This window comes from Carcharhinus amblyrhynchos, chromosome 10 (assembly GCF_965287045.1).
Source record: "Carcharhinus amblyrhynchos chromosome 10, sCarAmb.v2.hapA, whole genome shotgun sequence".
In the NCBI taxonomy this organism is placed as follows: Eukaryota; Metazoa; Chordata; class Chondrichthyes; order Carcharhiniformes; family Carcharhinidae; genus Carcharhinus; species Carcharhinus amblyrhynchos.
This window is the reverse complement of record NC_137333.1, coordinates 103,636,715-103,650,643: the sequence shown is the minus strand read 5'-3', so window position 1 is coordinate 103,650,643 and position 13,929 is coordinate 103,636,715. Positions and strand designations below refer to the sequence as shown.

General features: G+C 47.2%; 1 protein-coding gene across 2 annotated transcripts in view; it reads right to left on the bottom strand.

Moving 5' to 3' along the window:
* Positions 1–13,929, bottom strand: part of gdpd5b (glycerophosphodiester phosphodiesterase domain containing 5b) — a 238,203-nt gene that overhangs the window by 143,763 nt on the left and 80,511 nt on the right. For both annotated transcript variants that reach the window (XM_080197703.1, XM_080197704.1), the window contains exon 2: positions 12,124–12,294. In XM_080197703.1, the coding sequence (XP_080053829.1) occupies positions 12,124–12,240 (117 nt within the window). In that variant the 5' untranslated portion in view covers positions 12,241–12,294. The remainder of the gene's footprint in view (positions 1–12,123; positions 12,295–13,929) is intronic.

The window sequence follows — 13,929 nt, the reverse complement described above, 5'->3', positions numbered from 1 at the left end:
ACTAGGGGGCACAGCCTCAAGATAAAGGGGGGGGCGGTTTAGAACGGAGTTGAGGAGGAACTTCTTCACTCAAAGGGTGGTGAATCTCTGGAATTCTCTGCCCGTTGAAGTGGTGGAGGCTACCTCGCTAAATATTTTTAAGACGCGGGTTGATGGGTTTTTGATAAGAGAGGGGATTAAGGGTTATGGGGAGAGGGCGGGAACGTGGAACTGAGCCACGACAGATCAGCCATGATCTTATTGAATGACGGGGCAGGCTCGAAGGGCCAGATGGCCTACTCCTGCTCCTATTTCTTATGTTCTTATGTTCTAAAAAGTGGCATGGTGGCAGAGTGGTTAGCACTGCTGCCTCACAGCGCCAGGGACCTGGGTTCGATTCCTGGCTAGGGTCAGTGTCCGTGAGGAGTCTGCATGCTCTCCCCGTGTCTGTGTGGGTTTTCTCTGGGTGCTCTAATTTCCTCCCACAGTCTGAAAGACGTGTTCGTTGGGTGCATTGGCCGTGCTAAATTCTCTCTGTTTACCCAAACAGGCACCAGAGTGTGGCAACTGGAGGATTTTCACAGTAACTTCATTGCAGTGTCAATGAAAGCCTACTTGTGACACTAATAAATGAATTTTAAAGTTCCCAGTCTTGGCCACTCACAGTCATACCGATGTAATGGCAATTAGATCATATCTGTTTGTTTCATTTATTCTATCAATTCATCTACCTTTTTTGCAAACACTGTATCCAATTAGATAGATTGTCTTTAATTCAGTCTTTTTATTATTTTTGTAACCTCAAGCTTTATTTTGCTGGTATTATTTATGCACCGTGTCCCTTCTTGATACCACACGGATTATTATTTCCCTTATTGCTACCTTGATCTGTTACCTTGCCCTCTCTCACTATTTTTTCACATCTTCCCTTAATTACGTTGGTGGCAAAAATTTTGTAGTTGTTCAGGAAAGGGTTGACTGACAGAGTCAAGAATCTTTGGATGACCAAGGATCTGTTGACTTTGAATCATAGAACCCTACAGTGGAGGAGGCGGCCATTTGGCCCATCTAGTCTTCACCGACTATAATCCCACCCAGGCCCTATCCCTATAACTTCGTGTATTTACACCAGCTAGTCCCCCTGACACTAAGGGTCAATTTAGCATGGCCAATCCACCTGACCCACACATCTTTGGACTGTGGGAGGAAACCGGAGCACCCAGAGGAAACCCACGCAGATATGGGGAGAATGTGCAGACTCCACACAGGCAGTGACCCAAGTCTGGAATCAATCCCAGGTCCCTGGAGCTGTGTAGCAGCAGTGCTAACCACGGCCATGGATTTACTGATTGGTGTGGGAAGGAGGGGCAGGGATCGGTGAGGATGGTCATGTCGGGTGACCAATCGCAGGTGTGTGGGGCTGTTGGAGGTAGCAGTCATGTGATGAAACGTACTGAATTTGCAGAAGCGATGTCCCGATTTAATCAGAGCAACAACTGCAGACAACTTTGCATTTACGCTGCTCGATCTCACCAGAGAGGACTGTCCATTCAGGAAAGATTTTCCCCGACTTCAGAAGGGTGGCACAGTGGTTAGCACTGCTGCCTCACAGCGCCAGGGACCCAAGTTCAATTCTGACCTCGAGTAACTGTCTGTGCAGAGTTTGCACATTAGCCTGTGTGTGTTTCCTCCGGGTGCTCTGGTTTCCTCCCACAGTCCAAAGATGTGCAGGTTGGGTGGATTGGCCATTCTAAATTGCCACTTGGCGTCAGGGGGACTAACTAAGGTAAATACATGGGGTTCGGGAGACAGGGCCTGGGTGGGATTGTCATCGGTGCAAGCTTGATGGGAAACCCACACAGATACGGGGAGAAGGTGCAGACTCCACACAGTCACCCAAGGCTGGAATTGAACCTGGGTTCCTGGAGCTGTGAGGCAGCAGTGCTAAACACCAGGCCACCATACCACAGTCCTGGAGTATATTCAACACAGATTGCCAACACATGAAAGGAGACAATGGATAGGGAAAGTGGAGTGAAGACCAGTTATGAATGTGTTATATGACAGAGCAGGTTCAAAGTGGCCTACTCCTGACCCTAGTTACCAAGTATCATAGAATCTACAGTGTAGGAGGCCATTCGATCCATCCAGTCTACACCGATCACAATCCCACCCAGGCCCTATTTCTGTAACCCCACATATTTACTCTGCCAATCCCATGACACTGAGGGGCAATTTAGCATGGCCAATCAACCTTGGACCACACATCTTTGGACAGTAAGAGAAAACCCGAGCTCCTGGAGGAAACCCACGCAGACACAGGGAGAACGTGCAGACTCCACAGTGACCCGAGGCCCTGGTGCTGTGAGGCAGCAGTGCTGATCATTGAGCCACCAGGCTTCAGTTTAACGTCTCATTTGAAAGAGGGCACCTCTGGCAATGCCACTCTCCCACAGTACTGCACTGGGCACGCCAACCCAGCTTTACATGCTCATGTCCAGGAGTGGGGCTTGAACCCAGGACCTTCTGACTCCGAGGCGAGTGCACTACTCACTGAGCCACAGCTCAAACAAAAAAAGCCAGGAGCCCCTGTGGAGTCTGGCTTTAAAGAGCATGGAAAAAGGCCAGATTGGTTCAGCCGGGTTATGTCCTACAGACACAGGAAGCCCCAGGACACAGATAGTTAAGGCAAACAGTGCTTGCTTGGATGTGCTGCTGAGGGGCCATTAGTGTCTATTAGACTAACAAGCCTGGCTGGAAAGAGAAGGTGTAATCAGAGTAACTCACTCAGCTTCGCGCAAGACTTTGTTTTCATAATTACATCCACCCATTGCCTCAGAACAACAGGGTCTCAACTGGAAAAGAAAGCCACCCTCCTCGTCCCCAAACTGAACTCTCTCCCCAGCCCCCTTCCTTCCCTCTAACCTCCCAATCTCTTCGGTCTCATTCCCCACCAGCATCAACTCCCTCTCTCCCAAGCAGTCGCTTCCAGACTACTTTTCTCCTCCTCCCTCATACATTCAGCACCGGACACCCCTCTCCCCCCAACACATTCCCACAAAGTTGCCAACAGTTTGCCCACTGGGAGCAGTCGACTGTTTTGTATTCCGTGAGCCGCAGCTTGTTCGATCAGTCAGGCAGCTCAAACACAGTAAAAATTACACTTAGTCGCACGCAAGAGACTGCTGGGGAAAGCAGATACAGAGTGCCGGTGCTCAGGAAACCAAGCAGAGTGCCACAAAACACGGAACCATTCAAACCTGGATCGAAACCCACCCTTCACCATGTCTGCCGATGATGCAACAGTTTATTTATTAGTCGCAAGTAAGGCTTACATTAACACTGCAATGAAGTTACTGTGAAAACCCCCCCAGTCGCCACAGTCCAGCGCCTGTTTGGGTCGATGCACCCTAACCATCTTTCAGAATGTGGGAGGAAACTGAAGCACCCGGAGGAAACCCACGCAGACACGGGGAGAACGACCAAGCTTCACACAGACAGTGACCCAAGCCGGGAATCGAACCCGGGTCCCTGGCGCTGTGAGGCAGCAGAGATAAGTACTGTGCCGCCCACGAGCTAGATGGGAAGTGAAGTTGTTCAGGGAGACACACTGAGAGGCTGCAGAGAGTTTTGGACAGATTGGGTGAGTGGGCAACAAGATAGCAGATGGAGAATAATGTTAGAGAAAGTGTCAAGTTACTCATTTTGGTTCTTAGAATAGAAAAACAGGATTGTTTTCCAAATGTGAAAATGTGTAAGCGTAAATGTTCAGAGAGATTTGGTCGTACTCAGGCGAGGAACACAAAGTTAGCAATGTAGCTGCAGCCAGTGATTAGGAAGGTAAGTGATACGTAGGCCTTTATTGCAAGTAGATTGGAGGAAAGGAATAAAGAAGCTTTGCTACAATTGTACAGGGTTTTGGTGAGACCACATATGGAATACGGTCACTGTCTTTGTGAAGTTTGGTCGTTCCCCCCCGTGTCTGCGTGGGTTTCCTCCGGCTGCTCCGGTTTCCTCCCGCAGTCTGAAAGATGTGCTGGTTAGGGTGCATTGACCCAAACAGGCGCTGGACTGTGGTGACTGGGGGGTTTTCACAGTAACTTCATTGCAGTGTTAATACAAGCCTTACTTGTGACTAATAAACAAACTGTTGTATCATCGGCAGACATGGCGAAGGGTGGGTTTCGATCCGTTTTGGTCTCCACGTCTAAAAGAAGGGATAGACTTGCACTGGCGACATCAGAGTGAAGGTTCATTAGCTTGTCCCTGGGTTGAGGGGTCTGTTGTATGATGAGAGATCGAGTAAATTCAGCTTGAATTCTCTGGAGCTTTAGAAGACGAGGGGCACGATCTTACTGAAAGCTACAAAATTCTAAAGTCAAAGAGATGTTGGAAAGTGTGTGCAAGGTGGAAAGGAAACTGTGTGCAGTTTTGGGTGCCGTACTTATGCAAGGATATTTTGGCCTTGGAGGGAGTGCAGAGGAGGTTTACGAGGCTGATGCCGGAGTTGAGGGGGTTGAGCTATGAGGAGAGGCTGAATGAACTAGGCTTGTACTCGTTAGAGTTTAGAAGAATGAGGGGAGATCTCATTGAGACGTATAAGATGATGAATGGGATGGATAGGATAGAGGTGGAGAGACTCTTCCCGCTCAGAAAGGACAGTAGGACTAGAGGGCACAGCCTCAAGATAAAGGGGGGGCGGTTTAGAACGGAGTTGAGGAGGAACTTCTTCACTCAAAGGGTGGTGAATCTCTGGAATTCTCTGCCCGTTGAGGTGGTGGAGGCTGCCTCGCTAAATATTTTTAAGACGCGGGTTGATGGGTTTTTGATAAGAGAGGGGATTAAGGGTTATGGGGAGAGGGCGGGAATGTGGAACTGAGCCACGACAGATCAGCCATGATCTTATTGAATGGTGGGGCAGGCTCGAAGGGCTAGGTGGCCTACTCCTGCTCCTATTTCTTATGTTCTTATGTTCTTAAAATCCCAGCAGGTCTGGCAGCATCTGAAAGGAGAGAAAAGAACTGCCATTTTGAGTCCAGATGACCCTTTATCAAAGCTTTGACAAAGGGTCACCTGGACTCGAAACATCAGCTCTTTTCTCTCCTTACAGACGCTGCCAGACCTGCCGAGATTTTCCAGCATTTTCTCTCTTTGGGTTTCATATGCCAGCACCCACAGTAATTTGCTTTTATTAAAATTCTGAAGTGGCTTGACAGAGTGGAGATGGTTCCTGCCGGTTGGGAAATCGCAAACACAGGGTATAACAGTCTCAGGATAAGGGGCTGATCATCTCGGGGTGGGATAAGAAATTACTTCACCCAATGGCTTGAGAATCTTGGAAATTCTCCAGAAGGCTGTGGATGCTCCACCGTTGAATACATTTAAGGCTGGGATAGATACACTCCTGGTCCCTCAGGGAATCCAGGGACATGGGGAGCAGGTGGGAAAAGGGAGTTGAAACCCAAGACCAACCATGGTCATATTGAATAATGGAGCAGGCTTAATGAGCCAAATGGTCTATTCCTGCTCCTACTTCCTGTGTTCTCGTGGTTCCTTAGTGTTCCCTTTCCCTGCTTCTCAATGTTGACCTCTTCCAGGATTGCACTGAATTCTTCAGAAATTGTGGATTCATCTCCAGAATGTTGATATGAACAATATAGCCAGGAATAATCATCACTGGACTGTTGGTGTTTTCCTTTTAAAAGAAGATTCTTACGAATATTTGTGCGTCTTGGTTCTAGAAGTACCGATGGGAAAGACCGGCTGAGTGACAACTGAGAATCATCCAGTTGGGTAGTGAAGTGTGCTTGGCCTTGGGGTAAAGGAGGATGGACAGGTCAGGCACCCAATGGCACAAGTGTGTTTGACAGGGGAAGGGTCAGAGCAGTTGGAGGAAGACGGTCAAATGATCCAACCTCCAGGGATGTGTCCGATCAGTGTTGGAAACACAAAGTATTTCTCAAGTGTCTCTCAAAATCAGTTCCAAATATCACAACCTCCCAAGTGACCCTGAGCTCATTCTGCCTTAACGCCCTCAGGAAAAAGACTGAATGAAAAACTCAAAAGCAAAGAAAACCATAAGTCCATAAGACATAGGAGCAGAATTAGGCCACTCGGCCCATTGAGTCTGCTCCGTCATTCAATCATGGCTGATATTTTTCTCATCCCCGTTCTCCTGCCTTTCCCCATTCTCCTGATCCCCTTATTAATCAAGAATCTATCTTTGTCTTAAAGGCACTCAATGACCCGGCCTCCACAGCCTTCTGCAGCAAAGAGTTCCACAAATCCACCACTCTCTGGCTGAAGAAATTCCTCCTCATCTCTGTTTTAAAGGAGTGTCCCTTTAGCCTGAGGTTGTGCCCTCTGGTTCTAATTTTTCCTACTAGTGGAAACATCCTGTCCATGTCCACTCTATCCAGTCCTCGCAGTATCCTGAAAGTTTCAATAAGATCCCCCCCTCATCCTTCTAAACTCCAACAAGTACAGACCCACAGTCCTCAACCATTCTTTATACGACAAACTCTTCATATCAGGGATCATTCTTGTGAACCTTGTCTGGATCCTTTCCAAGGTCAGCACATCCTTCCTTAGATACGGGGCCCAAAACTGCTTACAATTTTCTGAATGGGGTCTGACCAGAGCCTTATACAGCCTCAGAAGCACATCCCTGCTCTTGTATTCTAGCCCTCTCGACATGAATGCTAACATTGCATTTGTCTTCCTAACTGCCCACTGAACCTGCACGTTACCCTTGGAATCTTGAACAAGGATTCCCAAATCCCTTTGTGTTTCTGACTTCCTAAGCATTTCCCTGTTTAGAAAATAGTCCACGCCTCCATTCCTCCTTCCGAAGTGCATGACCTCACACTTTTCCACATTGTATCCCATCTGCCACTTCTTTGTCCACTCTTCTAACCTGAACAAGTCCTTCTGCAGCCCCCTCTGCTTCCTCAATACTACCTGTCCCTCTACATGCCTTTGTATCGTCTGCAAACTTAGCAACTGTGCCTTCAGTTCCTTCCTCCATATCATTAATGTGCATTGTGAAAATCCATGGTCCCCGTACCGACCCGAGGCACATCACTAGTCACTGCCATCCTAAAAAAGACTCCTTCATCCCCACTCTCTGCCTTCTGTCAGTCAGCCAATCCTCTTTCAATGCCAGGATCATACCTTTAACGCCACGGGCTCTTAACTAACTATCGATTTAACTTCATTCCTTACCAACAGTGCAATCCCGCCCCCTTTGACCCTGCTTTTTCGATAGGCCACATATCAGTGGATATTTAGACCCCAGCTCTGATCCTCTGCAGTGCCACCAACATCATACCTGCCAATTTCAATGTGCGCAACAAGTTCATTTACCTTGTTCCATATACCGTGCACATTTTAGGTACAACACCCTCAGTCCTGCATTGACCACCTCCCTTTTTATACTCATCACCTATTTTGCTCTGCCTGAGGTTAAATTCCTGGCCCCTTCTATATTCTCCGCTCTATTACGTGGTGTGGAAACTTTACCAACCTCTCCTGAGCCCTCGGCTCCTTTAACTAGTTTTTCTAATTCTATTTCTATTTCTAACTTTGATTTTCTAATTCTCCATTCGCTGGGACTCCGGTCCGAACACAGGTCCCCTCTTCCCCAATCCTGATGCAAACGTCCCATGAATTCAAACCCATTCCTTCCACACCAATCTTTGAGCCATCCTTAATCTTACTGAACACGTGCCAATTAACTTGTGGCTCAGGTAGTAATCCAGAACCTTTTTGGTTCTGCTTTTTAATTTAGCTCCTACCTGTTCATATTCCCTTAGCACAACTCTGTTCCTGTTCTACCTATGTCATTGGTACTTATGTGGACCATGACAACTGGATCTTAACCCTCACGCTCCAACTTCCTCTGCAGCCCAGGTGAGATATCCTGAACCCAAGCACCAGGCAGGCAACACAACCTTTGGAATTCAGAAAGCTGACTATTTATTGCCTGCCTACTTGGTGATTACCACTCATTTCCCAGTCAAGGAGTTTCTTATTGAATATACATGGGGCTGGCTCCTTGGCCAGGCTCAGGGAGTCCACTGAGAAACTCAGCATATCAGCTGGAACACAAGAACAAGGAGGAGTAAGGCCATTCAGCCCCTCAAGCCTGCTTCATCATTAGGCAAGGTCATGGCTGATCTGATTGTGACCTGCCTGTCCACCCACGTTCCTTGCTGTCCCCATAACATCAAACTCTCATCCATCAAAACTCTGTTTAACTCGGCCTTGAACATATTCAATGTTCCTCCACTGCTCTCTGGGGGACAGAGTTCCACAGACTAACCACCCTCCGAGAAAAGAATCCTTTACATTTCAGTCATAATTGGGAGACCCCGACTTTGAAATTGTACCCCCTCACCTTGGTCAGGCCTCATTTGGAGTATTGTCTGCAGTTCTAGTTGCCACACTATCAAGAAGGATGTGGAAGCTTTGGAGAGAGTGCAAAGAAGGTTCGCCAGGATGTGGCCTGGTCTTGGGGATGTTGGCTATGAGGAGAGGTTGAATAAACTAGGATTGTTTTCACTGGAAAGACAGAGGCTGAGGGAAGACCTGAAAGAGGTCAACAAAACTATCTCGGAATGCAATGTTAATTCATAACATTGAATTATGTTGAATTCAACATTATTGAATGCTTCACCATTCAATAAGATCATGGCTGATCTTTTAGAGGACCCAGCTCCACTTACCTGCCCACTCTCCTTAATTCCTTTATTGTTCAAAAATCTATCTATCCTTGCCTTAAAAACATTCAGTGAGGTAGTCTCGACTGCTTTACTGGGCAGGGAATTCCACAGATTCACAACCCTTTGTGTGAAGAAGTTCCTCCTCAGTTCAGTCTTAAATCTGCTTCCCCTTATTTTGAGGCTATGCCCCCTAGTTCTAGTTTCACCCGCCAGTGGAAACAACTTCCCTGCTTCTATCTTACCTATTCTCTTCATAATCTTATATGTTTCTATAAGATCTCCCACCATTCTTCTGAATTCCAATGAGTATAGCCCCAGACTACTCAGCCTCTCCTCATAAGCCAACCCTCTCAACTCCGGAAACAACTTAATGAATCTCCTCTGCACCCCCTCCAGTGCCAGTATATCCCTTCTCAAGTAAGGAGACCAAAACTTTACACAGTACTCCAGGTGTGGCCTCACCAGCACCTTATAAGCTGCAAAATAACCTTGTGGTTTTTAAAATCCATCCCTCTAGCAACGAAGGGCAAAATTCCATGTGCCTTCTTAATTACCTGCTGCACAGGTAATTATGCTTCCTTGTGATTCCTGCACAAGGACACCCAGGTCCCTCTGCACAGCAGAATGCTGCAATTTTTTACCATTTAAATAATAGTCCATTTTGCTGTTATTCCTACCAAAGTAGATGACCTCACATTTAGCAACATTGTACTCCATCTGCCAGACCCTGGCCCGTTCACTTCGACTATCTATATCTGTTTGCAGACTTTCAGCATTCTCTGCACACTTTGCTCTGCCTCTCATCTTTGTGTCATCTGTGAATTTTTACACTTGGTCCCAACACAAAATTATCTATGTAAATTGTAAACAATTGTGGTCCCAACATTGATCCCTGAGGCACATTGCTAGTCACTGATCGCCAACCAGAAAAACACCCATTTACCCCCACTCTTTGCTTTCTCTTAGTTAATCTATTTTTGCCGTCACATATCAGAAAAGGAACAGGCTGAGTCCCTTCTCTCTTAATAAAAGCTCGAGATATAGAGGCCTCTAAGGTCACGAAAGGTTTTGATGCATGCAGATAAACGCAAAGTACAAAGGACACAGGTTTAAGGTGCTGGGGAGCAGGTACAGAGGAGATGTTAGGGGTAAGTTTTTCACTCAGAGGGTGGTGAGTGAGTGGAATCGGCTGCCATCGGTGGTGGTGGAGGCGAACTCGCTGGGGTCTTTTAAAAGGCTTCTGGATGAGTACATGGGATTTAATGGGATTGGGAGTTATAAATAGGCCTGGTAGGTAGGGATATGATCGGTTCAACTTGTGGGCTGAAGGGCCTGTTTGTGCTGTAGTGTTCTATGTTCTACTGCGGAGGCTGGAATCTGAAACAAAAACAGAAAAATGCTGGAAAATCTCAGCAGGTCTGACAGCATCTGTGGAGAAAGAATAGAGCCAACAGTTGAAGACTGGCCCTTTGTCAGAGCTTTTGATAGAGTGGATTTAGAGTGAATACTTCCTCTTCCAGGGGAGAGCATAACTAGAGGCTAACAATATAGGATAATCACCAAGAAATCTAATAAGAAATTCAGAAGAAATTTCTTTGACCACAAGAATTGTGAGAATGTGGAACTCACTACCACAGGGAGTGGTTGAAGAGAGTAGTCTCGGTTTATTAAAGAGAAAGCGAAACAAGCCTGGGAGGGAGGAGAGAATAGAGGGTTACGATGATATATACAGAGGCACAGTGATTAGCACTGCTGCCTCACAACTCCAGGGACCGAGGTTCAAATCCGGCCTCAGGCACTGTGCGAAGTTTGCACATTCTCCCCGTGTCTGCATGGGTTTCCTCCCACACAGTCCGAAGATATGCAGGTTAGATTGATTGGTTGTGCTAAATTGCCCCTTAGTGTCAGGTGAGTTAGCAGGGGAAATGTGTGGAGTTACAGGGATCGCTGTTGGTGTGGACTCAATGGGTCAAATGCCTCCTTCTGCACTGCAAGGATTCTATAAATCTAATTCCATAATTCTAAAAAGATGGAAGAGCGTGGAGAGGTGCATAAACACCAGCACGGATTGATCAGGCCATATGGCCAGTTCCTGTTCTGGAAACTCTGTAATCCTTAATTCACATTGATGAGACCAACAGTATATCTCTGTCACCATTCACTCAGGTTCCAGATACCAATACCAACTCTCTATTCCATGACAAAAAAAAACAAGTTTGCATTGAAGAGTGCAGAGAAATCAAGTCTAACTAATGGGGTATGGTGGGCACCTTCAGTAGGCACTTCATCCAGTATTCCAAGCTGGATCCCTGACAAAATTTGTCAAAACCAACATTCTCCTGCAAAAGTGCCTGGGGCTTCACTCCCGGAAGCCAGTCTTCAGCAAAGCCCATTCCAGAGGTTTGGGCACTTGGGAAGCGGGAGACAGATGTCCACTCACCCTCTTAGATCGGAGGGACCAGGTAACAAAAGCACACAGGAATGAACCATTGGCAAGACACTAGCTCCAAGGCATCCCACTCATGAGCAGAACACATGTGTAACACGGACGACAGAGTTGTTAGTACTGCTGCCTCACAGCACTGGGGACCCGGGTTTGATTCCCGGCTTGGGTCACTGTCTGTGTGGAGTTTGTACATTCTCCCCGTGTCTGCATGAGTTTCCTCCGAGTGCTCCAGTTTCCTCCCACAGTCCGAAACACGTGTGGGTTAGATGGATTGGCCATGATAAATTGTCCCTTAGTGTGAGAAGGACGAGCTAGGGTAAATGTATGGCATTAGGGGATAGGGCCTTGATGGGATTGTAGTTGGAGAAGGCGTGGTGGGCCAAATGGCCTCCTTCTGCACAGTAGGATTTTAAGTAACATCAATAACTTTTACCCACAATGTTCAACATTACTTGTCCCATTGAGACAACATCTTTTTAAATCATGCAAAGCCTTTTGGATACATGTGCTTAATCTTCAACACCACTGTGACCTAAAGCTTGGAAAACTGACTGGAGTTCACAAGGACTCACAAAACAAGCATCTCGAGATAGATCTGACACAGACAACCCCCGGCTTCAAACACCCATGAGGCCAATAAACAACACCAAACCACACCAACACACGCCACACAAGGTGTGAATATTTGGTGCACAAAATGGAGAATTAAACCCTCTCTGTGTCCCACTGTTGTCACCACCCCCCACCCCCTAGAACAGACCAAAGGCATGATGACTCGATGCCCAACGCAAACAGTGGATCACTTCGATTCTCTCCACTGCCACTCACGCCACCCTCTGCCCAATTGGAAAATGATCGTTATTGCTCCACACATGTAATAGAAAGGGGAGCCACACCGTCCCAAATACCGCCTCTGCACACAACTCTCAAACACCGATTCTGCTCGGGGAGGGGGAAGAATAAGCAAGCACTGACCTTGGTCGTACTGTCGTGTGACCTCTGGTATCGCTTCCACCTGCAGCCATAGATTCCAGTCAGGCAAGACAAGCAAAGCTGGGGCTCGTAGTACTGAAGAGGTTGATGTTTTACCATGCTCCTTCAATGTTTCCGGAGGGGATCTCAGCAACCCATCAGGTCACAGAATTCCTTGCAGAAAAGAAAATACACTGTCAGACAGGATGGAGAAAACATTCTGGACTCAATGCTGAGTCAGGCTAGAGAATCCAATCTGCACAGTTCGAACCTTTGTGTTCTTTGAGAGAGCTATTCAATCCATCTCCCCCCCACTGCTCTCTCCCAGTGGCACTGGAAATTTATTTATCAAGTATTGATGCAATTTTCTCCTGATTTGTCCCCATCGATTCCATTCCCACCATGTTTTCAGACGCCTGGGTGGAACAGTCCATTACTAAGGGCCGTAGGTTTAAGGTGCAAGGGGCAAGGTTTAAAGGAGATGTAAGAGGCAAATGTGTGTCTGGAACTCAACACTGGGGGAGATATGTCATAGTGGCACAGTGGTCAGCACTGCTGTCTCACAGCGTCAGGGACCCGGGTTCGAATCCCAGCTTGGGTCACTGTCTGTGAGAAGTCTGCACGCTCTCCCCGTGTCTGCGTGGGTTTCCTCCGGGTGCTCCGGTTTCCTCCCACAGACTGAAAGACGTGTTGGTTAGGTGCACTGGTCATGTTAAATTCTCTCTGTGTACCCGAACAGGCGCCAGAGTGTGGCAACTAGGGCAATTTCACAGCAATTTTAGCATTAATGTACTTGTGATTAAACTTTACTTCGCATTGGAAGCGGATGCGGTACTGACTTTTAAGGGGCATCTTGACAAATACATGAATAGGGTGGAAATAGAGGGATATGGTCCCTGGAAGGGTAGGGGGTTTTAGTTCAGATGGGCAGTATAGCAGGCCTGGAGGGTCACAGGGCCTGTTCCTGTGCTGTAATTTTCTTTGTGTGTTCGAGTTCACAAGAACTTGCTGCTGAGAAATGTGTCCTCACGCCACCTGTGGTCCTTTCACCTTAAATCTGGCCCCTCAGGTAACCAACCCTTCACTTTGTGGGGAAACAGTGGCGTAATGGCAATGTCACTGGACTCATAATCCAGGGGCCCGGGATAATGCTCTGGGGACGCAGGTTCAAATCCCACCATGGCAACTGGGAAAATTTCTCCAGAGGAATTAGGGATGGGCAGTAAATGCTGGTATAGTCAGTGATACCCGCGTCACATTAACAAATAAATAAGAAAAAAAAAGATTAACAGTTAATAATGTACAATTAATCCCTCACAACCCCACCCCCTACCTCTGTATTTGCTTAACAACTGTGAATTTCTAACTTTTCCCAATTCCGACACAAGGCCGTTGATCTGAACGGTAACTCTTGGGCGATTTTACAGCCTCTCTTCAGCAAGACCGGAAATTCCTGCCCGAGAACAACGGACATTTACCTTGTCCACCTCTTGCTTACTCCAATTCCGTGGCTGACAGAATTCCGGGGCCTATCTCTGGCAGACCTATCGAGTATTTTCAGTTGCTATTTCAGATTCCCAGCATCTGCAGTGCTTGGGCTTTCTGTCTGGGGAAAAGCATTTCTCTTCGTTTAGTGAGTCAGGGAGCTTTCTCAGCTCTGAGTCAGAGAGCTTTCGGTCCGAGGTGGAACATCACAGCTGAGGTAATGAGATGATGAAGGAATTGTCTGTTCTGGTGACGCTGGGGGAACAAGTGCTGCCATACTGGGGAGAGGTCACTCCATCTTTCTGCAACATTACGCCATAGGAT